Below are 27,480 nucleotides of genomic sequence, written 5' to 3' on the forward strand. Positions count from 1 at the left end.
ATGAATTTAAGATCCCCGGGCGACGGACTGGTACGTCGTGTAATTTCATTCGACTTGGAAGCGTTCTATACAACCTAAACATAAGATCCGCTTATTTGTCAAACTCTCGCCTGAAGTCGTTGAAATGATCCCAACTTGTCAAAACTTCAACGGAGAGTCTGTCTGTTTTCGGGGAGGCGGCTGACGTCCTCATTAGAGCATTTAAATGTGTTGTTCTTCTCACTCTTTTGACTCGCATTCGATTCGATGTGACGACGGCCAGACAGCCAGACAGATTGAAGTTCTGACCAGTAAAATTAGATGACATGACACACCGCCATCGCCCTGTGTGCCTGGAGTTCATTCCACTCCGTGTTCATCTGCCCGGCTGTGATGCGGAGCAGGCGTAGGCTAGGGTTGGGTACCTTTCACATTTGAACCGATACCGGTACCGGTACCCAACGGTACCTTTTTTCTGTACCTTTTTTCTGTACTTTAGTCTCTAAAAATGTAATCTACCTACCTCAGTTGTTAAAAAAAAATCCAAACTTCAAATAACCACACTTTCGACCGTTTTCGGCTTGCCATTGCCCCGACTGCTTTGTTTTTTTACAGTACCGAAATGTGGCACCGACGGATCTCACGTGAATCGTTACTCGGTAGTACCGACGTGATTCGGTAGGTACCTTAATTCGGTACCCATCCCTACCGGCGAGGCGAAGCGTGATTCCATTCAACCCATTCTCTTGTACCTTTGTGATGCTGGCCTTGGAAGAGAGAGACAGAAAAACAGAGAGAGAGAGAGCTGTGGGCTGATCGTTGAAGTGAGAGTGAGGGAGAAATAGGGAGAGAGATAGGGAGGGAGAGAGAGAAATTCAAGATTCAAGAGGTTTATTCATCACATACATATACACAAGACATATAGTGAAATGAAGGTGAGAGAGATGGAGAGAGAGAAAGTGAGGGAGAGAGGGAGAGAGATAGGGAGGGAGAGAGAGTGAAAGATGGAGGGAGAGAGAGAGAAAGATGGAGAGAGAGAGGGAGGGGGAGAGATAGATAGGGAGGGAGAGAGAGAGAACGAAGGAGAGAGAAGGTGATAGAGAGATAGATAGAGAGGGAGAGAGAGAACGAAGAAGAGAGAAGGTGATAGAGAGATAGATAGGGAGGGAGAGAGAGAGAACGAAGGAGAGAGAAGGTGATAGAGAGAGATAGGGAGGGAGAGAGAGAGATAGGGGAAGAGAGAGAGAAAGAGAGAGCAAGAGAGAGATAGAGAGATAGAGACAGATGCAGAGAGCTGTGGACTAATCATTGGAGAGAAAGATGGAGAGAGCGAGATAGAGACAGGTTACTATTGGCTGATCATTAGAGAGAGAGAGAGAAAGGTTACTATTCGCTGATCATTAGAGAGAGAGAGCAAGAGAGAGAGAGAGAGAACGAGAGAGAGAGAGAGAGAGAGAGAGAGAGAGAGAGAGAGAGAGAGAGAGAGAGAGAGAGAGAAGGGTTACTATTGGCTAATCATTAGAGAGACAGAGACAGCTTACTATTGGCTGGAGACACACCTGCCTTTTCATTCATCATTAAAAGTCAGCGGAGGTCTCTAATAGGCTCTTACTGCTGACCTCACTGACCATCTGACGGAGTGGGTCTGCTGAGCGCTACGTAGCGCTGACATTTTGCCCGCCACCCAGAGACTCAGCTGTCAATCAGTCAGTGTGTGTGTGTGTGTGTGTGTGTGTGTGTGTGTGTGTGTGTGTGTGTGTGTGTGTCAAGTCAAGAGTTTTATTTGTCACGGCATACAAGTATACAATGAAATGCGGGTGGTCTTGCCCGCAACAATGTGCAATACAGTGGTACAACATGTAATAGAATCCAATAAAAAACAACATTGTGCAATAAACAGGTAACAGGTAACAGGTAACATGGTGGGACATCTCGGTATCTGTACATAGTTATTTACAGGGCATATAGGACATGCTAGGTAGCTTAGGTAGTGCAATACACTGTTACTGTTGTTATACTAATTTAAAGTGACCTTTCCTTTTTGGCCATAAGTGTGGGCGTGTGCGGCATGAGTGTGTGTCTGCTCATGTTAAAGTGTTAGAGTGGCTGCTAGTGTGTGAGTGTGCACAGCGTGCGTGTCGTGTGTGTGCTCATGTGTGCTTGTGTGTGGATAGATCAGTGTTCTGTGGCACTCAGTGTTCATTGTTCAAGGCTCTGATGGCCTGGGGGAAGAAGCTGAGCCTAAGCCTCTCTGTCCTAGTAGCTGGGGTTCGCAGGCGTCTGCCTGACCTCAGCAGCTGGAACAGGCTGTTATTGGGGTGGTGGGGGTCTTTCATTATTCTGCAGGCTCTGGATTTGCACCTCTTGTTGTATAGAACCTGCAGGGGAGGTAGTGCAATACCCGTGGTACGCTCGGCTGAGCGCACCACTCTCTGTAGGGCCTTCTTGTCCTGTGCCGTGCTGTTTCCATACCAGGCAGTGATGTTTCCAGTCAATATGCTCTCTACAGCTCCGGAGTAGAAGGACTGGAGTATCTTCCCCGATACTCTGAACTTCCTTAACTGTCTCAGGTGGTAGAGGCGCTGCTTCGCCTTTTTTACGACTGTGTCTATGTGTGTTGACCATGTCAGATCCTCTGAGATGTGGACCCCCAGGTACTTAAAGCTGCTCACCCTGTCCACGGTAGCCCCGTTTATCATCAGTGGTGTGTGTGTCTCCTGCTGTCCTCTCCTATAATCCACGATCAGCTCCTTGGTTTTACCAATGTTCAGGAGCAGGCTGTTGTCCTGGCACCAGCGTTCCAGTACCTCAACCTCCTCCCGGTAGGCCTTCTCGTCGTTGTCCGAGATCAGCCCCACCACCACTGTGTCTTCTGCAAACTTCACTATGGAGTTGGAGCTGAACTTGGCCACACAATCGTGTGTGTAGAGTGAGTACAGCAGGGGGCTCAGAACACAGCCCTGGGGGGACCCGATGCTCAGGGTGATGGTGTTGGAGGTCTGACCCCCCACCCTGACCGCCTGGGGTCTTTCACTCAGAAAGTCCAGTACCCAGGCGCTCAGGGCGGAGCTCAGACCCAGCTCGATCAGCTTGTCCACCAGTCTGGTGGGGACTATGGTGTTGAACGCTGAGCTGTAGTCAATGAACAACAGTCTCACATAGCCCCCCTTCTGACGGTCAAGGTGAGAGAGGGTGCTGTGCAGTACCTGGGAGACCGCGTCGTCAGTGGACCTGTTTGTCCTGTATGCAAATTGCATAGGGTCCATATCACTGGGGAGGGAGGCACAAATGTGGTCCTTGACCAGCCTCTCGAAACATTTCATGACCACAGAGGTGAGTGCCACCGGTCTGTAGTCATTGAGACATGTTGGGGAGGGTTTCTTCGGTACAGGGATGATGGTAGACATCTTGAAGCAGGCAGGGACCACTGACTCCGCCAGGGATTGATTAAATATGGCGGTGAACACCGGGGCTAGCTGGTTGGCACAGGACTTAGGTATGCGTCCTGTTATACCATCTGAGCCTGCCGCTTTCCTGGTGTTCACCTGCATAAATGCTCTTCTCACACTGTGTTCCGACAATGAGAGAGCGTCCCCGCCCCCCCGCGGTTGCCCCTCCCTCCACAACAGCCGGCGCGCCAGTGATGTCACTAGCCGGAGAGCTAGCAGCGCCACTGTCTACACCAAACCGAGCGTAGAAAGAGTTGAGCTTGTCCGCGAGAGAGGCGTCGTCGCTCCCCATTGAGGGGGCGCTGACTTTGTAGTCAGTTATTGTCTTCAGTCCCCGCCATAAGCCTCTTGTGTCGTTTTGTGCCATTTGTGTCTCCAGTTTATCAGCATATGTCCTCTTAGCAAGTTTAACAGCCTTGCGCAGAGTATAGACTGAAGCCTTATACTCCTCCATGTTTCCTGACTCTCTGCCCAGGTTGTAAGCAGTGGTGCGAGAGTTCAGAGCTGCTCTAATAGTACTGTCCACCCACGGTTTCTGGTTTGGGAAAACCTGCACCTTTTTCGTGGGGACAATACTATCAGCTATTGTTGTTATATAGCTCACCACGGTGTCTGCGAGCTCGCTGACGTCACTGGCGCTACCTTGGAACATATTCCAATCCGTGTCTGCGAGCACGTCCTGGAGCGTGGCCTCTGATTCGTCAGTAAATTTTTTTGTCTCACGTGACACGACGGCGTCACGTGATCTTTGTTTGTAGGCAGGGAATAACAAGATGGAGTCGTGATCGCTCAAGCTTGTAGACCCCGTCAATGTGTGTGTGTGTGTGTGTGTGTGTGTGTGTGTGTGTGTGTGTGTGTGTGTGTGGTGAGCGTGTGCGCACACGACTAGGCTGCTGTGCAGTGCTGTGAATCGGTGCTAAATTACCTGCGAGGAAATTAAATGGCACAATCGATTCTTCAGCCAAGCTTTTGGAAGATGATTCGGAATTAAAACAATTGTTAAAACAATTGAGTAGCGACAGGTTGTTTCAACGGTGGGGGGCTACATAAACAACTCCTGTGTCAAGTCTTCAGGGAGATATTGACAGTGGGTTTTTCCATTCGATGTGTCTGGAAAACACCCCTTCTTCCCACAGAGGGCCTGAAAAACCTACTCTTCCTTTAGAAAGTTGACCCACGTTTCGCGGCTCCTTCCTATGAAAACACAGAGTTTCGTTTTGCTATTCTGCACATTTACACTGTTTATTTTTTCCTCATATCTTTATACGCAGATATATTTACGTTTTTCTACTATTACCCTGCCCATACCAGTACCTCCCTTCCCCCCTCCCCCATGCTGCTATGCATGCATGCCGCATTTCCCCAGGGGGATCAATAAAGGAATATCTTATATCTCATCTTATATGCCAATTCCATTTTTAGACACGTTCTGTGGGTTTTCATTACATTCCAGGCAGGCAGAGGGACGTAGGACTGACCCTCAGACTGACCCTCAGACTGACCCTCAGACTGACCCTCGACTAACCCTCTGACTGACCCTCAGACTGACCCTCAGACTGACCCTCTGACTGACCCTCAGACTGACCCTCAGACTGACCCTCAGACTGACCCTCAGACTGACCCTCAGACTGACCCTCAGACTGACCCTCAGACTAACCCTCTGACTGACCCTCAGACTGACCCTCAGACTGACCCTCAGACTGACCCTCAGACTGACCCTCAGACTGACCCTCAGACTGACCCTCAGACTGACCCTCAGACTGACCCTCAGACTGACCCTCAGACTGACCCTCAGACTGACCCTCAGACTGACCCTCTGACTGACCCTCGACTAACCCTCTGACTAACCCTCTGACTGACCCTCTGACTGACCCTCAGACTGACCCTCAGACTGACCCTCAGACTGACCCTCAGACTGACCCTCAGACTAACCCTCTGACTGACCCTCAGACTGACCCTCAGACTGACCCTCAGACTGACCCTCAGACTGACCCTCAGACTGACCCTCAGACTGACCCTCAGACTGACCCTCAGACTGACCCTCAGACTGACCCTCAGACTAACCCTCTGACTGACCCTCAGACTGACCCCAGATCAGATTTTTCGACGTGCCCAGAAGAAGCTCTATAAGGAATGAACTTGTCAGTCTGACCTTGGCTCTGTGTGTCTCTCTGTCCCCAGGATCCCTCGGTGCACAAGGTGAGCGGGGGGAGGAAAAAGATGGTGTCCTTCAGCAGCATTCCGTCGGAGAAGAAGGTACTTCAACAACAACAACAACAACAACAACAACAACAACAACAACACATCACCTCTCTGAAAGGGAATAGGTTCTGCATACAACAATGTGGCTACCTTGTAACTGAAACACATTGTAACTGAAACACCTTGTAACTGAAACACATTGTAACTGAAACACCTTGTAACTGAAACACATTGTAACTGAAACTCCTTGTAACTGAAACACATTGTAACTGAAACACATTGTAACTGAAACACATTGTAACTGAAACACCTTGTAACTGAAACACATTGTAACTGAAACACATTGTAACTGAAACACCTTGTAACTGAAACACATTGTAACTGAAACACATTGTAACTGAAACACATTGTAACTGAAACACATTGTAACTGAAACACATTGTAACTGAAACACATTGTAACTGAAACACCTTGTAACTGAAACACATTGTAACTGAAACACCTTGTAACTGAAACACCTTGTAACTGAAACACCTTGTAACTGAAACACATTGTAACTGAACTTGTACTAACAGTGTAAGAACAGGAGAACACTACATGCCTTGTTGGTTCTGTGTACTAACAGTGTAAGAACAGGAGAACACTACATACCTTGTTGGTTCTGTGTACTAAGTAACAGTGTAAGAACAGGAGAACACTACATACCTTGTTGGTTCTGTGTACTAACAGTGTAAGAACAGGAGAACAGTACATACTGTACCTTGTTGGTTCTGTGTACTAACAGTGTAAGAACAGGAGAACACTACTAGGGATGCCCCGATCACGTTTTTTGCCACCGATACCGATCACCGATCGTCGTGAGCCATATCGGCCGATACCGATCCGATACCGATCGTTTTTGATTAAAAAGAAATTAAAAATTATTTTATATAATTTTTTTTTTAATACAATATATATATTATATAATTAGACTTGTAGTTGTATTATCTGCGAGACATCGCCACCACGCAACAAGTCAAAATGCTCGCTATCTGCAAACAGCTCCACTGTCTGTGTGTACTCTAGTAGCCCTAGCTCCAAAAAGGATTCTACGGCGCTGCAGCGGGACCCTATTGGTAACGTTATGCTTTGGTCATTTCACATTCAGCAAGCCCTCAGCTCGAATACGCATTCAATCAATGTTATAAGACATTGATATCAGGAGCTATCTGTAGCTACTGCTAGCCGGCTAGATGACGTTAAGACAACTATTTAGTTCAATCGGACATTTCGTTTTGAACCGTGAACTAACGTCAGCTAACGCAAGCTAACGCAAGCTAACGGAGATATCAACATGGGCTACTGGACTTCCTGGGGCATTTGTTGATATCCGGAGCTATCAGTAGCTAGCCGGCTAAATACCGTTAGACAATGCCTACTAAAAGTGAATAGTTGACTGGGTAATTTTGTTTAAACAGTAACGATAGCTAGGTAGCTAACGTTAGCTCAGGTCGAATGCACTATCTAGACTCAGCAGAGGAGGTCCGCCTCCGTGTTTACAAACTCTACACGGGTACGGGCGGGGCTAGGGAGGAGGAGCAGTTTGCAGGTCCTGTGCGTCTGAGACAAGCGAGTGAGATATCCACTTGATCAGTTTCCGCGATCGGCGAATATGACTAATTATCGGAATTCCCCGATCGCATATTTATACTGATTATCGGCCGATAACGATCGGTGGCCGATCGATCGGGGCATCCCTAAACACTACATACCTTGTTGGTTCTGTGTACTAACAGTGTAAGAACAGGAGAACAGTACATACTGTACCTTGTTGGTTCTGTGTACTAACAGTGTAAGAACAGGAGAACACTACATACCTTGTTGGTTCTGTGTACTAACAGTGTAAGAACAGGAGAACACTACATACCTTGTTGGTTCTGTGTACTAACAGTGTAAGAACAGGAGAACACTACATACTGTACCTTGTTGGTTCTGTGTACTAACAGTGTAAGAACAGGAGAACACTACATACTGTACCTTGTTGGTTCTGTGTACTAACAGTGTAAGAACAGGAGAACAGTACCTTGTGGTTTCCATAGCTGTGCACTTAGCTGAGCGAGATATGTTTGCTTTCGACTGCATCCTGCCTGTAACCGAAACGAGCTCATTATGGACACGGATCTCCTCCTCGCCCAGGTGAGCAGCGCGGCAGACTGCCTGGCCTTCATGCAGGGCGGCTGTGAGCTGAAGAAGGTACGCCCCAACTCCAGGGTCTACTGCCGCTTCTACACCCTGGACCCCGACCTGAGCTGCCTGCGCTGGGAGCCCTCCAAGAAGGACGGGGACCGGGCCCGGCTGGACATCTCCGCCGTACGGGAGGTCCGCATCGGGAAGAGCACGGAGACCTTCCTCCACAACGGCCCCCTGTCCGAGCACCTGGCGGAGGAGGCGGCCTTCTCCATCCTACACGGAGACGAGTACCAGGTAGGGGGGGGGGAGGAGAGCAGAACGTGTGGTGAGAGTATGAGAACGATTGGAGGATTTTAAGTCAAGTTTGTGCGGAAATGCACAAAACAAAGTGAAAGACGAGTTCATATAAAATAAGCCTATAGAGGACAAAAGGCAAATGAAGAGGCGAAAGAGAGAGAGCAATAGAAAAAGAGAGAGAAAGAAAGACTTGTGCATTACACAACAAAATAAAAGCCCTTATAAATCAAGCCCTTACAAATCAAGCCCTTACAAACGTTTTATTTTATTTCATTTATTTTCAAACCTTTATTTAGCCTCGAAAGGCAACTGAGGTTTCCCTCATTTACAGCAGCGTTTCCCAAACTCTGGGTCGCGACCCAAAATGGGTCACGGACCCGTTTTTATTGGGTCGCCAATAATCTTTTTATTTTTATTTTTTTTATTTACAAAATTAAAATTATTATATATTTTTTTATAAAAAAGCTGTAGATGTGTTGATTCAGTTTGGCACCACATAGTTATGTGAATCTGGGTTTTCTACTCTAGCATACCTGAAAAACAAATACAGAAACAGACTAAATCAGTGCTTCTCAAACTTTTTCTGTCATGCCCCCCTTTGGCGGACCAAAATATTTTGGGCCCCCCCCCCTCGCCCCAACAAAATAGTCATGAAATGGGCCATGTTTAAATTTATTGAAATAACACCAATATGGTGACCTTTCAAATTGGCCCTATATTTTGTTTTCAGAGCTGTCATGGATGAAAAGCCAGCTTCACACAGATACTGTATGTGGTGCTGAATGGTATCAACACCTTAACTGCTGCATCATGAGATACTTGGTGGGCCATGAGATGAGATACTTGGTACTCAGCACCACACTCTGAAACTAGCTCTCCAGGTGGTATCAGATGAGATTTCAAAGAGTTCTTCCAAGAGTTTGGATGGAGATGTGTCAGGAAGCTTTGTCTCAATGTTGTCTGTAAAGTTTTTTTTTATCCAGAGTAACTTGGTGATCCTTTTCTGTTTTATTAAATAATGATTTTCAGATTTTGAGAAATGGTATTTTCATGGAGAACAGTGCAGCTGCAACAGATAGCACTTTAGTGATAATTTTCTGTAATTTTTTATTTTATTTTTTTTATAAATCTCAGGGCCCCCCCTGTCATGCCTCTGCCCCCCCCTGGCGCGCCCCCCACTTTGAGAAACACTGGACTAAATGCTCAGCATGACCTCAGAATAGCACTTTCAAAAACCAAGCCCAGAATAGATCTGCTGGTGAAAACTTCAACCAGCCACATACCTCTCATTATATTTCATTGTGCCATAGATTAAATATTATACCCCTTCTAGCATGATGTCAGGTCAGTAGAATTTTAAAATAAGTCAGTACAAATTAATCAGAATGTTGCTCAATGTTGGGGTTTAAGGTTGAGGGACTGAGGGAGGGGGTAAGAAATGGAGAGTTGAAAAAGGGGTGAGAAATAGAAAGGAGAGTAGAAGTGTTACAAAATTGTATGTACATATGTTATGAGGTGGTGAGCAACTTAACATTACACTCTGATTATTGCTGTGATGTACTTTTATAATTAAATAAATACATTTCATATACATTTGAAATTCATGGTTTGTTGTGTTCTTTATCAGTAGTTTATAAATGTATGTTATGGCAATTCATGATGTATTTTTGTAAGTTTGGGTCCCGGGGAAACACCAAATTTCTCTTTTGGGTCTCGAGCTGAAAAAGTTTGGGAACCCCTGATTTACAGTCATGTTGAGGGTACATATAGAAATAAGCAACGAGACAAAGCAAAGAGCAAGGATAACAAATCAATTAAAACACGTACAACTTGATTGACAAAGGTTGGAGATCAAGATCTTAAACTCTGCAACAGATGGGAGAATCTTAAGCTTTAAGGACTGTTGGAGTTCATTCCATGAGCTAGAGGGGCATCGTAACGAAATGCAGATTTACCCTGTTCTGAGCAAACTCAAGGGACCTTAACTCATTGACCGCCACGCTTAAGTGCGCCAGAGGGCGCTAGAGCGCCACCGCTTTAATCAATGGGAGGACTGGGAGATTTGCGAGTGCTTAAAATATATCTTAAATTATGGCTATGGGTCTAATACACTCGTCGATTATCAGTGAGTTGCTTGCAGTCAACATGTACAAAACGGATCGTTTTTTCATCGGTACATTTCCGTTTTATACCGTTTTGAATACGAGTATAGTTTTGGTGATTTCTAGTAATTCCAGAGAAAGACGCGATAATAGCCCTTTCGTGGAATACACAAAACACGTTGTCATTTTTCGGCTGATTATCGAATCTTCCTGAAATCAACGCTAGATCATCATTATTGTCCTTCCTCGTGCATACATGAAATGGCCCTCGTAGCGTGGCGCCCCACCTCCTGCACCCAACGGAAAACAGCCACACATACACACACAGATACAGCGTCGATTGGGGTAGAAATACATATCAGATCAACGATCAAATTTATATATAATGTTCTTACCTTGTATCTGATGTAATGCAAAAGAAATAATCCAATTATCTGATCGACATTTGAAGTACTGGGCACGGAGGTCCGTGCCACGTTCAACAGCATTGCTAATGGGGGGGGGGCAGTTATCTCACCTGATTATTTAAACCACGCCCGTACGGCTTGGATCGTCCCAGAAAAATACTATACCATTCCCAGTGGAGTGCAATACCAGCCGGAAGGCGTTTGCCCCTTTGCGAGCTCAGACCCATTCCCAACGATAACATCAGGCTGGATGGATGAAAATGAATGGATATCGCTAATAAAAGAAATATCCATTAAAACCCGACTATACTCGTGATTGGCGTTCAAGCGACGGCGAGTTAACCATCTGAGAGGGCCAACCAACCTTCTCATAAGGGACACAGTGATGAGTTTCTTATCTATCATTAGTGATGAATCTGAGGGCAGAGTGACAGACTGAGTCCAGGGATTGTAGGATTGAGGCCGCAGCATGCCTATAAATTACATCACCCTAGTCCAGGACGCGTCTATATTTATCACAGCCGAAGAGTGCGTCGCGTTTCTCTGATTGGCCATGACGCCCATGTGACCGCGGCAGCGCGAGAGAGCGGCAGTGCGGAAATAGGCTGCATCCTCCACGTCAAGAAAGACAGACAGGCATTCTCTGTGACAAACCCTAACCTTAGCCAACTCCGAAATAATGCCTAACCTTAACCCTCCCTAACCTTAACTTAACCCTAACCTTAACCAACTCCGAAATAATGCCTAACCTTAACTTAACCCTAACCTTAACCAACTCCGAAAGAATGCCTAACCTTAACCCTCCCTAACTGTTACGAAGGATCAGATTAAACCGAATATATATATTTACTAATTGATATATATTGCATAATATTTGTATATCGTCTGATATCCCTTGTGTATTCTTTGTACATATACACGGAATATCCCTTTACCTAGTACAGACCATAATATTTCGTTCTCCTATTGGACAGCGGTCCCTTAGGCGCCACTGCCATACCCCCAATGTCTAGTTCAAAGCCACCGCCAAGGCTTGTCTCAACATGCCCAGGTTTGCGCAAGAATACGAGACAGAAATAAGGCTGGTACTAGTTTGTTCACCTAACGTATAAATACGGCGCAGGTGAATACAGAAGTACTGTTACCCAATAAGTTGAAGCCTCACACCACGATACAACGTGCTGTGAAGTAGGGCCCGTTTTGGCCCCAAAATAGAGCCTTGAGACCGCGTGCGAATTGATAGCTGAAGTATCAGAGTTTAACGCTGTACCGTCGAGTTCGACCTAGTCTATTAATTCAGTAATAGTCTATTTATGTATAGTGTATCGTGCGGCTACCGTTCTACAGTGACCAGCATTACCAACGCTTCCTCGTACCAGCTAGTGTGCTTATCCAGGCTGGGCGGCTTAACCTGGTGCCGTCATCCGAGGAGCCCTAGACGAGGACCGTGTGGATATGTACACTGGATAACCTACCCGACGACTACATAGCCCTTTTCGGCTGGATTATATTTGCTTTGGTCCTGTAGCTGATGGAGCGGAGAATCGTCTACACCCACAATTGTGTGGGATTTACCCTGTGAGGAGCATCGTCGAGCCCGCCTCTAGGACGCCTGAGGCTGGCTAGCTTTCTTCCATGCGGAGCTGCATGCCGGAGAATAGCTGTTATTCGTCTGCGGATCAAGAGATTATTGCACTGTCTCCTGTACCTGGAGTCTCCCTATTCTTCGTTGACCCAGACTTTGCTACCGACAAATCCTCTCCCCTTGCTGGTCTACAACCGGAGGGACCCTACTAGTATCTCCCGCTGCCCTACTAGTGTACCATAGATATAATTCCTAAGATACAGGTGGTATTCATTATCTCCTGCGTAATATTATAATGGACTTACGCTCTTGACTTACTCACGCACATTCTTCGCCTTACAAGCGCGACTCTAAGTAAAGTAATGTAATCTACTATTATTGCTGCTAATAAATATTATTCTAACCAAGATTTGTGTGGAACCGTGTCATTGTAGAAGTGTTCATCTCATATACCTGTGTACTGTATGGCCAGTAGTAATGTACATAAGACAGTAGTGGTTTAATGATACCATACTTATTTAATACAGTCAGGGAATTGTACCCCTCAGTTACACTAACCTTAACTTAACCCTAACCTTAACCAACTCTGAAATAATGCCTAACCTTAACTTAACCCTAACCTTAACCAACTCCGAAAGAATGCCTAAACTTAACCAGCGGAAGAATGCACGTTTATAGCGAGAGATGATAAACGTAAAAAAGAAGAAAAAAAATTTGAAGTGATTCAAACTTGTGGCCAGCCGCACCGCAGGCTCCACAGCACGGCGGCCTACCAGTTGAGCTAAGCATCGATGGAAAAACATCGGGGATTACGGCTACATAATGCCGCAAGATCTGCCGCTCCTCTCTGCGGCTGCCGCGCTGCCGCGGGGCGTGTCGCAGCCAATCAGGGAAAACGCGGAAGCACTCGGCAGCACTCTTCGGCTCCAATTAAAGAATAGGCGTCCAGGACGAATAAAGGAAGAGAGTGTAACCAGCTCCATACGTAACTATCAGCTGGATTGCTATGGATTCATCCCTTGATGTCCTTCTGTTGTTCACCTCTCTCTCCCCAGTCTCTGGACCTGGTGGCGCTGTCGGCAGACGTCGCCAACATCTGGGTCACAGGCCTGCGCTACCTGGTGTCCCACCCCCACGCCATCGGGGGAGCGGGGGGAGGCGGGGGAGGGGGCCTGGGTGAGGGGGGAGTCCTGGCGATGGAGGGCAGCTCGGGGAGCAAGATGAGGAGCGAGTGGCTGGCGACGGAGTTCGCCCAGGTGGACGAGGACGGGTACGGCATCGTTACTGAAAACATCGCGGTGGCCGCCATCTGTAAGCTCTGCCCCGGCATCAAGGATACCAAGGTAGGATTAGATTAGATTGTACTTTATTGTCATCATATTTGCATACAACGAGATTTGGGACTCAAACTTTAAGGTGCATTAGTGGAAGCAAATATAAAATATAAAAAAGTAATAAAAGATAAACATAAAATACTATAGAATAAAACAATGTTACAAGACTGTACAATATACAAAATAACAATACAAAATATCAACCACAGTGTCACTAGGACACTGTACTAGGAGGGACTAGTACTAGGATAATGATAATATAATAATACTTTATTTGTATAGCACCTTTCATATCAGGAATTGTGCCTCACAGCAGTAAAAAGGACATAGGCATAAAATGAGCACATATTGTGGAGATCAAGAGCAATGCATAAAGTGCAGACATAGAAGTAGCCATAAAATAATCATAAAACGAACATAAAATAGACAGCAGCAAAATAGACAAAGATAATGCATAGAACATTAAATAACATAATTTTAAATTAAAAAAGGATCTAACATCTTAATAGGCCTCTTTATTTACGGTTTGATTGTCACTGATACACATAAAATAGACATAAAATTAAAATAAAAAATTAAATTGTACTAGAGGTCATTTATTATGTAATAATGTATTAGAGCTATATGTCTAGCATTTATCAAAATCAGAATCACTTTAATTCACCAATGTAGGGATACTCCAGAATGCATCCCTGTACTCATCTTGATTCAACACATTTTCAAGATCTAAATTGACTTGCAGGTGAGAAACGGGTCGTACAACTCAGGGCGGGGCTCAACTCCTGAAAATCTGAAAACTGCAATTAGTCCAAAACGCCGCAGCCAGGCTCCTGACAGGAACACGGAAGAGGGACCATATTAGTCCCGCCCGAGCCTCTCTCCACTGGCCAGAGTATAGAATTGATTTAAAGGTTTGATAACACTTTATGACACACCCTGCATTGTGCAGTGTAATTACCCAGAACCTAAGGTGTAATTACCCGGAACTTACGGTGTAACTTCCTAGTATGAATCTGTACATAAAATATTTATTGGTTCCTACTGGTACTTAAATGTAGGTACAGCAGAGGAAAACAGGACCACCAGGAACAGTTCCACGACCCCTAGACTTTGGAACAGCATACACTAGATGCATTAAATGGTGCATTTATATAGAGCGCTTTACAATTATAAAGCGCTTTACAATTCTGTTCCTCTTATTCACCCATTCACTCACACATTCACATGCCAACGGCGGAGGCGACCATGCAAAGTGCCAACCTGCTCATCGGGAGCAATTATGGGTCAAGTGTCTTGCTCAAGAACACTTCGAGGGAGGAGCGGGAATCGAACCGGGAACCTTCCAATTACCAGATGACCGAAAAAAGCATATAAAATCAATAAGATAATAAGACGAGGCAAAAAGCAAGGACAACAAATCAATCAAAACACGTACAACTTGATTGACAAAGGTTGGAGATCAAGGTCTTTAACTCTGTAACAGAGGGGAGAATCTCAAGCTTCAAGGACTGTTGGAGTTCATTCCATGAGCTAGAGGGGCATCATAGCAAAATGCAGATTTATCCTGTTCCGAGCAAACTCTGAATAACAACAGATTAGCCGCAGGTAACACCGGTGGTCTGAGTAGGACACCATGTCTCCACTAGCAGGTGCAACAGACAGACTATACAATAAATGTAACATTATGGAACAGGTTTCTCTCCTCCACGTCGCCTGTGTTGCTTTTTTCCCCCTATTGCTAGGTTTTTTGTGAGTTGTTCCTTATCTTCATTGGGGAATGTCTGGGAGTGTCGCATATTTGGATTTTATGGTATTTTTTCGTTCTTGATTTATTGTGATGTTTCTTCTTGACTTGTATTACCGTTGGGCTTTACAAATACATTTGCCTTAGAGGTACTAATTCAACCTAAGCTAAGCTATAGCTACCCAGCCTAAAATGTGAAGGAGTCTGTTCCGCAAGCGTACGGCAGGCAGGCTTTATGTTATCACTCTACTATGTTGTCACTGTACCACAATGCAAATGCCTCCATACATCTAGAGACGGACAGAGTCTAAACAGCACGTCACCTGATAACAACGGCTCTCACTGTATTTGGAGAAGCTTGTTTCTCCTCCCTTGGCAGCTGTTGTAATTGAGTTCTTGAGTTCTGTCACGCTCATGCAGGTCCATTACATCTGTGCTTAGTGGCTCCTGTATTGTATTACAGGCCACCTGCACAACAGGCAAACACATACAAAAAATACCCTGGACATATTGACAGTATAATATATATTTATATATATAAACAGACTATCTGACAGCCTGCGAGCGTGTTCAGATCAATATTTAAGTAAGCTGATATCAGCCACTGGACATTTCTACCTGGATGGCCTGGGAACGAATGTAGTGAAACACATGGAGAGGCAAAACAGAGAGAGTAAGAGAGAGAGAGAGAGAGAGAGAGAGAGAGAGAGAGAGAGAGAGAGAGAGAGAGAGAGAGAGAGAGAGAGAGAGAGAGAGAGAGAGAGAGAGAGAGGGGGGGTTTAGAGGTTATTATGCAATTATTATTATGTTGTTATTATCTCACCCTTTAGAATTCTTAGAAAGTAGAAAGTATCTCCAATAGAAACAAACAAATGATAAGCATATTGTACTCATGACCTCATTGAACTGGTTAGGATATTAGATGAAGTGTTTCTTTCACTGTTAGCTCTCAAACGTCCTCTCTGCCCCCCCCCACTCTTTACCTCTTCTCACTCTTCTCTATCTCTCTCTCTCTTCTCTATCTCTCTTCTCTATCTCTTCTATTTCTCTTCTCTATCTCCCTTCTCTATCTCTCTATCTCGTCTATTTCTCTTCTATATCTCCCTTCTCTATCTCTCTTCTCTATCTCTCTCTTCTATCTCTTCTCCCTCCTCTCTATCTCTTTTCTCTATCTCTCTTCTATATCTCTCTATCTCTCTTCTCCCTCCTCTCTATTTATCTTCTCTATCTCTCTTCTCTATCTCTCTTCTCTATCTCTCTCTCTTCTATATCTCTCTTCTCCCTCTTCTCCCTCTTCTCTATTTCTCTTCTCTATCTCTCTACTCCCTCTCTTCTCTTTTTCCTCCCTCTTCTCTATTTCTCTTCTCTATCACTCTTCTCTATCACTCTTCTCTATCTATATTCTCTATCTCTCTCCTATATCTCTCTACTCTATCACTCTTCTCTATCTCTCTTCTCTATCTATATTCTCTATCTCTCTATCTCTTCTCTATCGCTCTTCTCTATCTCTCTTCTATATCTTCTCTATCTCTCTTCTCTATCTCTCTTCTCTATCTCTCTCTCTCTCTTCTATATCTCTCTTCTCCCTCTTCTCTATTTCTCTTCTCTATCTCTCTACTCCCTCTCTTCTATTTTTCCTCCCTCTTCTCTATTTCTCTTCTCTATCACTCTTCTCTATCACTCTTCTCTATCTATATTCTCTATCTCTCTCCTATATCTCTCTACTCTATCACTCTTCTCTATCTCTCTTCTCTATCTATATTCTCTATCTCTCTATCTCTTCTCTATCGCTCTTCTCTATCTCTCTTCTATATCTTCTCTATCTCTCTTCTCTATCTATATTCTCTATCTCTCTATCTCTTCTCTATTTCTCTTCTCTATCTCTCTTCTCTATTTCTCTACTCTATCTCTATCTCTCTATCTCTCTTCTCTATCTCTATCTCTCTATCTCTCTTCTCTATCTCTCTTATCTATCTCTCTTCTCTATCTCTTTTCTCTATCCCTCTTCTCTATCTCTCTTCTCCCTCTTCTCTATCTCTCTTCTCTATCTCTCTTCTCCCTCTTCTCCCTCTTCTCCCTCTTCTCTATCTCTCTTCTCTATCTCTCTTCTCCCTCTTCTCCCTCTTCTCTATCTCTCTTCTCCCTCTTCTCTATCTCTCTTCTCCCTCTTCTCCCTCTTCTCCCTCTTCTCTATCTCTCTTCTCCCTCTTCTCTATCTCTTTTCTCTATCTCTTCCACCTCTTCTCTATCTCTCTTCTCCCTCTTCTCTATCTCTCTTCCCCCTCTTCTCCCTCTTCTCTATCTCTCTTCTCTATCTCTCTTCTCCCTCTTCTCCCTCTTCTCTATCAATTCAATTCAATTCAAATGGCTTTATTGGCATGACGCAACTTGTACATGTTGCCAAAGCAAATGGTTGATAATATAAGCATGGATTACAAAACACATATTAATGTCATAGTATATACAAAATTGTTCATCATAAAATAGAACATAAAATATTACGGCGTAAACATGTCAGGTGACTGTCACTCATTGTCCCTCAGTTTGTGGCAGGCAGCAACATAGGCTGCTGCTAGCTCACAGCTTGTTGAGTCATCCCCTAGTAGGACTGGTAGTTTTCCTGTATCTGGTAGTGCAAGAAAACCTTTTGTTGTTTTTAAAATGCGTTTCTCTAATATCTTTATATTTTTCACATTTGGTAAGGAAGTGCAACTCAGTTTCAGGCTCACTGAGGATGCAATGACAGCATAGCCTTTGCTCTGCAGGGAGCCAGGTTTTCCTGTGCCTTCCCTTTTCAACAGCGAGGCTGTGCTCACTCAGTCTGTATTTTGTCAAGGTTCTTTTTAGTTGTTGATCAGTCACCATGCTCAAGTAATCTGCTATGGTGTACTGTCGATTTAGAGCCAGATAGCACTGCATTTTGCTCTGTGCTTTTGTTTGTGTTTTCCAATAGGTGATGTAGTTTTGTATTAGCTGTGTAGTAATTTGATTTATTCTGATTGGTGATGTGTTCTGTTCCTGAGGTGTGTTAAGAGAGCACGTTTGTGGACTCAGCCTCAGGACCAGCTGAGTAAGGGGGTTCCTGATGCTCCTCAGCTCTTGGCACTGCAGGGCTTGATAATGGTACAAGAGGGGGTCACTTCGTTTTAGGTGTGTCCAAAAGTTAATTGCTCTTTTTTGTATTTTTAGTATTAGTGGGTAACGGCCTAATTCTGCCCTGCATGCATTGTTTGTAGTTTTCCTCTGGACATGTAGGAGAATCTTACAGAACTCTGCATGCAGGGTCTCAATGGGGTGTTTGTCCCATTGGGTAAAGTCTTGTTTTGTAAGTGGACCCCACACCTCACTGCCATAGAGTGCAATTGGTTCAATAACACATTCAATTAATTTGAACCAGATTCGAATTGGTATTTCTGTTTGTATATTTATTTTTATGGCATAGAAAGCCCGGCGTGCTTTCCCTCTCAGCTCATTGACTGCTTCCTTAAAATGTCCAGTTGAACTTAGTTTTAGGCCTAAATATGTGTAATGTGTGCAGTACTCTACATGTTTTGTACCAATTGAGAACTTTGGTAGGACGTCCTGAGATCTGGATCTTTTTTGGAATACCATTATTTTGGTCTTTTTGGGGTTTACTGCCAGGGCCCAGGTCTGACAGTAATGCTCTAGCAGGTCCAGGCTCTGCTGTAGGCCGTCTGCTGTGGGGGACAACACAACCAGGTCATCTGCAAAGAGCAGGCATTTCACTTCCCGATTGTGGAGACTTACACCGGGGGCAGAGGACTTTTCTAGTATATTAGCAAATTCATTAATATAGATATTGAAGAGTGCCGGGCTGAGGTTGCAGCCCTGACGAACGCCTCGCCCTTGGGTAAAGAATTCTGTTCTTTTTTTGCCAATTTTTACGCTGCACATATTACCAGAGTACATTGATTTAATATACTATGTACTATCTATCTCTTCTATATCTCTCTTCTCTATCTCTCTTCTCCCTCTTCTCTATCTCTCTTCTCCCTCTTCTCTATCTCTCTTCTCTATCTCTCTTCTCCCTCTTCTCTATCTCTCTTCTGCCTCTTCTCTCTCTTCTCTATCTCTCTACTCTATCTCTCTTCTCCCTCTTCTCTATCTCTCTTTTCTATCTCTCTTCTCTATCTCTCTACTCTATCTCTCTTCTCTCTCTTCTCTATCTCTCTTCTCCCTCTTCTCCCTCTTCTCTATCTCTCTTCTCTATCTCTCTTCTCCCTCTTCTCTATCTCTCTTCTCTATCTTTCTTCTCTATCTCTCTACTCTATCTCTCTTCTCTCTCTTCTCTATCTCTCTTCTCCATCTTCTCCCTCTTCTCTATCTCTCTTCTCTATCTCTCTTCTCTATCTCTCTTCTCCCTCTTCTCCCTCTCCTCTCCTCCCCCCCCGCCCCCCAGGTGCGTCAACGCTTCAAGGAGATCCAGTGCCGCAAGGAGAAGCTCACGTCCCACGTGACCCTGGAGGAGTTCGAGGAGGCGTTCTGTGAGCTCTGCACGCGGCCCGACGTCTACTTCCTGCTGGTGCAGCTGTCCAAGGACCGCGAGTGCCTGGACACCCAGGACCTCCGCCTCTTCCTGGAGACGGAGCAGGGCCTGTCCCTGGCCACGGCCGAGGGCTGCCTGGAGGTGCTGCGCCGCTACGAGCCCTCGGCCCAGGGCAGGGAGCGGGGTCTGCTGGGCCTGGACGGCTTCGCCCGCTACCTGCAGTCCTCGGAGTGCCAGTTGCTGGACCCGGAGCACCTGGGGGTGTGCCAGGACATGCACATGCCCCTGTCCCACTACTACATTAGGTGGGACTTCATCTTTTCTTACATTTGGTCATCAGTGGAAGTCTTATGCAGGGTGTCTGGGGGGTGTTAAAAGGTCTTAAAAAGTATTAAATTCACAATTCTCAATTTAAGGCCTTAAAAGGTATTAAAAAGTTGTGCATTTCATTTGCACAGGTTTGACCCGGCTGTCGGGAGATGAAATTAATCAAATGATATTGAATATATGAAATTTAATTTGTATTCAAGTAGTTTTTAGCGCGGCTACCGGGAGCTTGTTCTGTCTGGCGAGAGCTTGTATGGAACGTGCAAGAATTTTTGTGTTTTTTTCCCCTAGTATGCTTAAGTGGCATTAAATGTTTCTAGATGACGATGGATTTTTACCTTTCTTTCCTGTTAAATAGGATTTACGGTAAATAATGTTTATGAATTATTATCAGTATACAGTATACGAGTACAGTATGTCTAAAGCTGTACTGCTGCTTGTTCCCTCAGTGCCTCGTATCGTTCCTACCTACTGGATGACCAGGTCCACGGCAGAGCAGACCTGGGAGGGCTGACCAAGGCTCTGCAGGCCGGCTGCCGATGCCTGGAGCTGGGAGTGACCGACGGCCCCGACGGGGAGCCTCTCCTCGGGGTGGATTACGGTGCCGACATCCCCCGCCACCACCACCACCACCACCACCACCACCACGCCCCCGTCACCATCCGCTCCGCTCTGGAGGTGGTCAACAAGTATGCCTTCCTGACGTCCCAGTACCCGCTGCTGGTGTACCTCTGCCAGCGGTGCTCCCCGGGCCAGCAGCGCGTCCTGGCACAGCACCTGAAGAAAGTGTTCCAGCTGCGCCTCTACACCCCGGAGGCCCTGCCCGTCAGCCTGGGGGTGCGGGCCACCACCCTGCCCTCCCCGGAGCAGCTGAAGGGACGCATCCTGCTGGTGGGAAAGAAACTGCCCCCGGAGGAGGGCGGCTCCGAGGGCGAAGTGTCCGAGGAGGACGAGGAGATAGGAGGGGGAGGGCCTCTGGCGGGACGGCGAATGACCATCCCCGGCGAGGAGGAACTGGGCGTGGTGTTAGTGGTGCCGCCGCCCCCTCAGCCCAGGAGGCTCCGCCTACGGAGGGAGCTGTCGGACCTGGTGGCCATCGCCCGCATGGGCAGCCGCAGCTTCTACGCCCAGAGAGCCAAGCATTCTCCGCCCAGTAGCCCGTGTTCCCCTAGCACACCCCTGCCTCCCGAGCCGCCCTATTGGACGCTCTGCTCCCTGGGGGAGGGGGAGGCGGGGCGGCTGACCAACGAGAGCCCGGAGGACCTGGTGATGTTCACCAAGCGCACCCTGAGCAGGGTGCGGCCCAGCTCCGTGCGGCTGGACTCCAGCAACCCAAACCCCCAGGGCTACTGGAAGGGAGGGGTCCAGCTGGTGGCGTTGAACCAGCAAACGCCCGGCGCCATGCTGGACCTCCACAGAGGCCGCTTCAGCATGAACGGAGGCAGCGGCTATGTGCTCCGCCCGGCTGTGATGAGGGAGGAGGTGTCGTATTTCAGTGCCCACACACAGGGCTGTATGCCGGGAGTGCCACCTCAGACTCTACGAGTCAAGGTATACAGAGACGTGCCTTCTGTGTTCCGTGTCTGTGTCTACATTATATTTTGGTACAAATAATACATCTGTATTATTGGTATTATTTGTCAGTAAACTTTTTATAATATATATATATGTCTCTATATAATATGCATTTTTCTTATATTAAATTCAATTGAAATAACATGTGCCATTTGAAATTGTGTCATTTTCCTGCAAGCATTCTCTCTCTCTCTCTGTAAACATGTTGATTTTATAGTACAATAGATAGTTTAGTGGAACCGTTCGTTTTATATATTATATATATATATATATATATATATATATATATATATATATATATATATATATATATATATATATATATATATATATATATATATATATATATATATATATATATATATATTAAACTAGATAGGACTCGTGCACATCTGGTTGGACCCCGACTGGAGGTGCAGGTCAGCGCAAGAGAGATAAATAAACTAAAAGGAGAAAACCTTCAAAGGAAAGAAGGGACCGCACACTCCACAGGACTCGTTTTTGCTTATTTATTGTTTGCACAACGCGTTTCGCTGTCGCTTCCTCAGGTGCTATGCATAGCACCTGAGGAAGCGACAGCGAAACGCGTTGTGCAAACAATAAATAAGCAAAAACGAGTCCTGTGGAGTGTGCGGTCCCTTCTTTCCTTTGAAGGTTTTCTCCTTTTAGTTTATATATATATATATATATATAATTTTTGTATATTATACAACTATTCATTTTATATATTATTTCTTTTGATGATTTGCTTAACAATCTCCTGTGCAGGTGATCAGTGCCCACAACCTGCCCAAGCCGCAGGGTGCGGGGGCTAAAGGAGAGGTCATTGACCCCTACGTGGTGCTGGAGCTGCACGGCGTCCCGGCCGACTGCGCTGAACAACGGACCCGCACCGCGGCTCAGAACCAGGACGACCCGCTGTTCGACGAGACCTTCGAGTTTCAGGTGAGACCTGTTTATTTGAGCAGCGTGCGATTTATCACTGCTTTGCTCAGCCGCTGCTCTGTCACTTACTGGGGAGTAACGTCGTGCAACACAGTGAATACATTTAATAGGGAACCTCTTATGAATATATTTACATTTACATTTAGTCAATTAGCTGACGCTTTAATCCAAAGTGATTTACAAGTTCTGTACGACAAGTCAGCAGGAAGGGCAGTTCAGGGTCAGTAAGATTGTTCGTCAAACAGTGTTGAACTTGAGTGCTGCAGTCTTGAGTGCATAGTAGTAAAGACATATTAGCATAGTAGGTAGTAATATAGGCAAGGTAGATTCCTTAGTCATCAGAATCAGAATCAGAAAGGTCTTTATTGCCAAGTAGTTTTCACACACAAGGAATTTCATTTTTTATTTTAAATTTTTTGCGACATTGACGGAAAGACGATTATGGTAGAATACAAAATAAAATGGTGGAATAAAATAAAATTGACATAGAAGCACAATAGAATAGAATATAATTATGAAATAAAAATAGGAATAGGCCAGGGCTGTACAACTGTGCACGATGTGGTCAGGTATATACACTAATTAGAATAAAAATAACAATACAGTGTTGAATATTTACAGGATTTAGTACAGGATGGAATATATACTGTAACAGGGCTGCGCAGTTGAGCAGTAATGTGCAAAAAGTATCAACAAATATGAACAAGTAATAAAGTGCATAATAGTAAAAGACAGTAAAAAAACAAGAGTGTATTAGTTGACCAAGGCGCTGTGTGTTTAGGCCTGCGTCCTCAGTCTAGACAGTTGTGTATTAGTGAGGCTGAATCAAAATGACAAGCTGTCACAACTGATACAACGTGTTCTCTCGGTCCACGTCAGATAAGTGCATGTGTACAGAACCCTGTCTCACAGCACACATACCTCTGTTATGAAGACAAAGCACTAGATTGTACTTTTTATTTTTATTTATTTAACCAGGCAAGTCAGTTAAGGACAGATTCTTATTTAAAATGACGGCCTGGCGAGAGGACAAAGGGGCCTCTTGAAGGGTAACAGGGAATGGGGACAAAAAGATAGTAGTGAAGGGGATCAGTCTGTCCATTTTCAAAGTATTTTGCATCTCGTGCCAACTGCTGGGAGCAGCAAACTGGAAGGTGGGCTGACCGAAGGAAGGGTTAACAGGGGAACATCTAGAGAGATATGGTGAGCAGCTCTGGTGTTATAGGGAGTAGATGACGATTTTAATAAATCAAATAAGGAGGGGTCAGACTAAGGAGGTTTTGTAACAGTACAGTGGGTTTCATAGGGATTGATTGATTGATTGATTGATTGATTGATTGATTAATTGATTGAAAACGTTATTAACAGATTGCAGAATGGGTACAATACAGTATGGCTCAATACACACAATTGTTTTATTTTTTTATCCACTTTTTTCTCCCATTTTTCTATTTTTATTTTTAATTAATTATTTAATTTTTTTCCCATCCCAATTTCGTATCATCCAATTCAACCCTCCCCTGTCTCGAACGCTGTTTCATGCCTCCCACAAGCCGGCTGCAATGTGGACTAAGTCATACATAGCACGAGTCCCCTCCGATACTCGAGGTAACAGCAGTCGCATCTTTTCACCTGCGCGGCGCGATCTTTCAGCGTCAAGGGTCTGCGCTTTGGAGGGGCGCCGCCCCCATCGCTTCCTGATTCTACTGCCCAGGCGCACCAGCCGACCTGTAGGAGTCACTGTCCACAACGCCCGATCCCCACCCATCAGTTTCCCACCCCCTAATACTGCCAATGTGTATTAGTACGGACGACCAGCTAAACTGAAAGCAATGTGGAGCGCTGGGCTCGAACAGGCGAACCCAGCGTCTCCAGTATTCGTGGTGAGCGCCTTGCCCACTGCACCACATAGCCGCCCTAATACACACAATTGTTAAGGGGATGCAGGCCAGAGAAAGACTTCCATCTTGTTTACATCAGGGCATTTTCAATTCATAATGACATTAATGACATACGCAACATATATCTTGACATTTCTGACATACATGACATACAGGTATACAGTACTGTTACATTTGTGACATACAAGATATGCAAATATACAGTACTGTTATCCTACTGTAACAGAAAATCCTAACAGATAATATATACGAGGGGGAGGAAACTGTACATTAGGAGGGGGTGGGTGGGTGGGAAGGGAGTAGTCCATGTGGGATTTGTCCAAATGCCAAATGCATTACGAAAATGATAATAACTACTGGTGCTACATTTTCCACTTATTTATTTATACAGGTGAAAAATGATGTTTAAAAGACAAAACAGTTTTTTTTGGCCCTGATTTTCAAGGTGTTCTTGTCCAGTGGGGAAAAAAGGAAAACGGAGAGAAAAGAGGATTTAAAATAAAAGGAAGGTGAGGAAATAATGTGTAGCAAAGTTTGCCTGGTAAATAATTGTCTAACTTATGGTCACAAGACAAGCTATAAAAAGTCAGGCAATCATCAAGATCTAATCTACAAGAGGAAGTTAAAAATTAGATTTATTATGACAACAGAGGCAATTCTCATGTTGCTTTTAGGATGGACATTTGCCTGTTTATTTTAAAGCCAAGTATAAACTATAAAACACAGAACCACCATAATAACACATCGTTATCCTCGACCATGGCGACAGCCGTTGGCGACCTTGGTTCTCCACAGTTGTCGATCTCGTGTAAAGTGTAATAGTTAATTCAAGTCACAGTTACTCCATCTTTCGAAATGATCCATTAGTGTGTATCTCTGTATTCCTACGTCTCTAGTTCCTTCTATGTATCCTGTTATGATTAGGTTCTCCAGTCCAGCTGCACAAATGAGGTGCCCCACGAAACTCATTCGTCTTTTGATGATTGTTCTCATTAGTTCAGCGTTCACTCCTGATCTTCCCCTCACTTACTCATTTGTGATCTTGTCAGTCCATGAAATTCCTAGCATTTCCCCCCCAGGACCTTATTTCCGTACCAGCTAATCCTTTCCCTAGCTTTGATGTGATTGTCCGTGTCTCACATGGGAGTACAGTCTGATCACTGAGTGTGTCTGACTCCCACTAAACGGCACAGACTACAACATATAACATTATGACGTATATCACACGATATACGTACCTTATGTATACTGCACCTGTGTATACTGTATACTTCACTTACTCATAGTATATATTTAGATTCTAGTGTTTATTGTGACCATATTTATTGTAATGTATAATATAACTGATACAGACCCTCATCCTCACCTTGATTACACTGCCTACTTGCTCAAGTGTATATTCACAGTTAATTATATTGTTCACACTGCCTATTTTTACTTTTCTACTGTACTATAATTGTATTGCCTGTATTATGTCTTCTACTAGTACCCTGCCCATACCTGTACCTCCCCTCCATGCTGCTATGATGCCTGAATTTCCCCAAGGGAAATATCTTATCCTTATTAAGGAATATCTTATCTTATCTTACTAGTCTTGCCGTGGTAGTCGGTGATACTGGTGTTACTCTGTGTTCAGGCTCCACCGTCCATTATGGGGGACCCTGATGTAAACAAGACGAAAGTCTTTCTCTGGTCTGCATCCCCTTAACAATTGTGTGTATTGAGCTGTACTGTATTGTACCCATTCTGCAATCTGTTAATAAAGTTTTCAATCAATCAATCAACCGAGCACATTACTTGCCCATCGCCCCCACCGGTGTATAAAACCCATTTAGTTCATTATTGCACATCAGTGCCCACATTTATCAAATAAAAAAACTGTCATTTGTAAACTACTAAGCGTGTTATCAATACATTTAAATTTAGTAATTTAGCTGCCGCTTTTATCCAAAGCGGCTTACAAGTTCTGTACGACAAGTCAGCAGGAAGGGTACAACTCTGGCAGCTGAGGAACAATGTTCATCAAAGTGTTGAAACTTGAGTGCTGCAGTGTTGAGTGCATAGTAGTAGAGAGACATGTTAGTATAGTAGGAAGAGTGCAGGATAGTAGAAGACAGTAAGAAGTAGTCAGACAACATTATAAACTGATTGTGTCTACGCGGACAGCAGTTCTGTTTTATAGGTTGCAGTAGCCTATAGAGTATACTTAAGTTTCACTTTCATTTAGAGTAGATTTAACTTCGCGTGAAGGAGAGAAAGGAGGCTCTAGAGATGACTGTAGCTCGACTGGAGAGGAGCTAAGAGGACAAGTCCAGACCAGCAACAGTATGTTTGCGCGATGCGCTAAATAAGGCTGCATTGATCTGTCATTGATCAGTCAATGAGCAGAAATTGACGGAAGGTATTTCTGTCCCTTGGTTTATTTTTAAATGAGAACATAACATCAACTCTGTCTGTCCAACAAATGGACACTAATCATTGAATATGAATTAAAAACAGACGTAGATGGACAGACACAGTGGATCAATGTAGCCGCATAATGTTAAAGATCAAAGTAAGCGCTTTACAGATATTGACCGTCATTTTGTCAACCGGTGTTGTCATGGGTCCTTCAGTATCCTGTATCTCTTCATGATATTCATATTACAATTCTTTAGTACTTTCTCCATCTTGATGAATGTTTGTTTCTCGCTATTATTCTTCATCTCTCAGTGTCTGACCTGCCGTCAGTGTTGTCCTACTGAGCTACTGTACCACTTCATTGTGAATCTTGATCTTACATTTAGGAATGTCTCCATGCCAAATATTACCATACATAACGTTGTATTACTGTCAGACCTTTAATTTTCACACTTTTCTACTACTAGATTAAAAAGTTCTTACAGTTCTTATTCTGTGTTGGCAATCAGGACCGTGTCTTCGGCATAATGAACCTTGTTGATCTTACGACCGCCTAG

General features: G+C 44.6%; 1 protein-coding gene across 1 annotated transcript; it reads left to right on the top strand.

The window, feature by feature from the left end:
* plcl1 (phospholipase C like 1) lies at window positions 1-27,480 on the top strand (the record flags this gene model as incomplete). The annotated part of the gene is made up of 8 exons (XM_084311443.1): window positions 1-30; window positions 5,610-5,684; window positions 7,806-8,093; window positions 13,246-13,533; window positions 19,689-20,080; window positions 20,552-21,653; window positions 22,446-22,622; window positions 27,433-27,480. 8 exons carry the CDS (start codon window positions 1-3, stop codon window positions 27,478-27,480), a joined length of 2,400 nt encoding a protein of 799 aa, XP_084167569.1.

The sequence above is a fragment of the Notolepis coatsorum genome, assembly GCF_963971535.1.
Source record: "Notolepis coatsorum genome assembly, chromosome: 3".
Lineage (NCBI taxonomy): Eukaryota > Metazoa > Chordata > Actinopteri > Aulopiformes > Paralepididae > Notolepis > Notolepis coatsorum.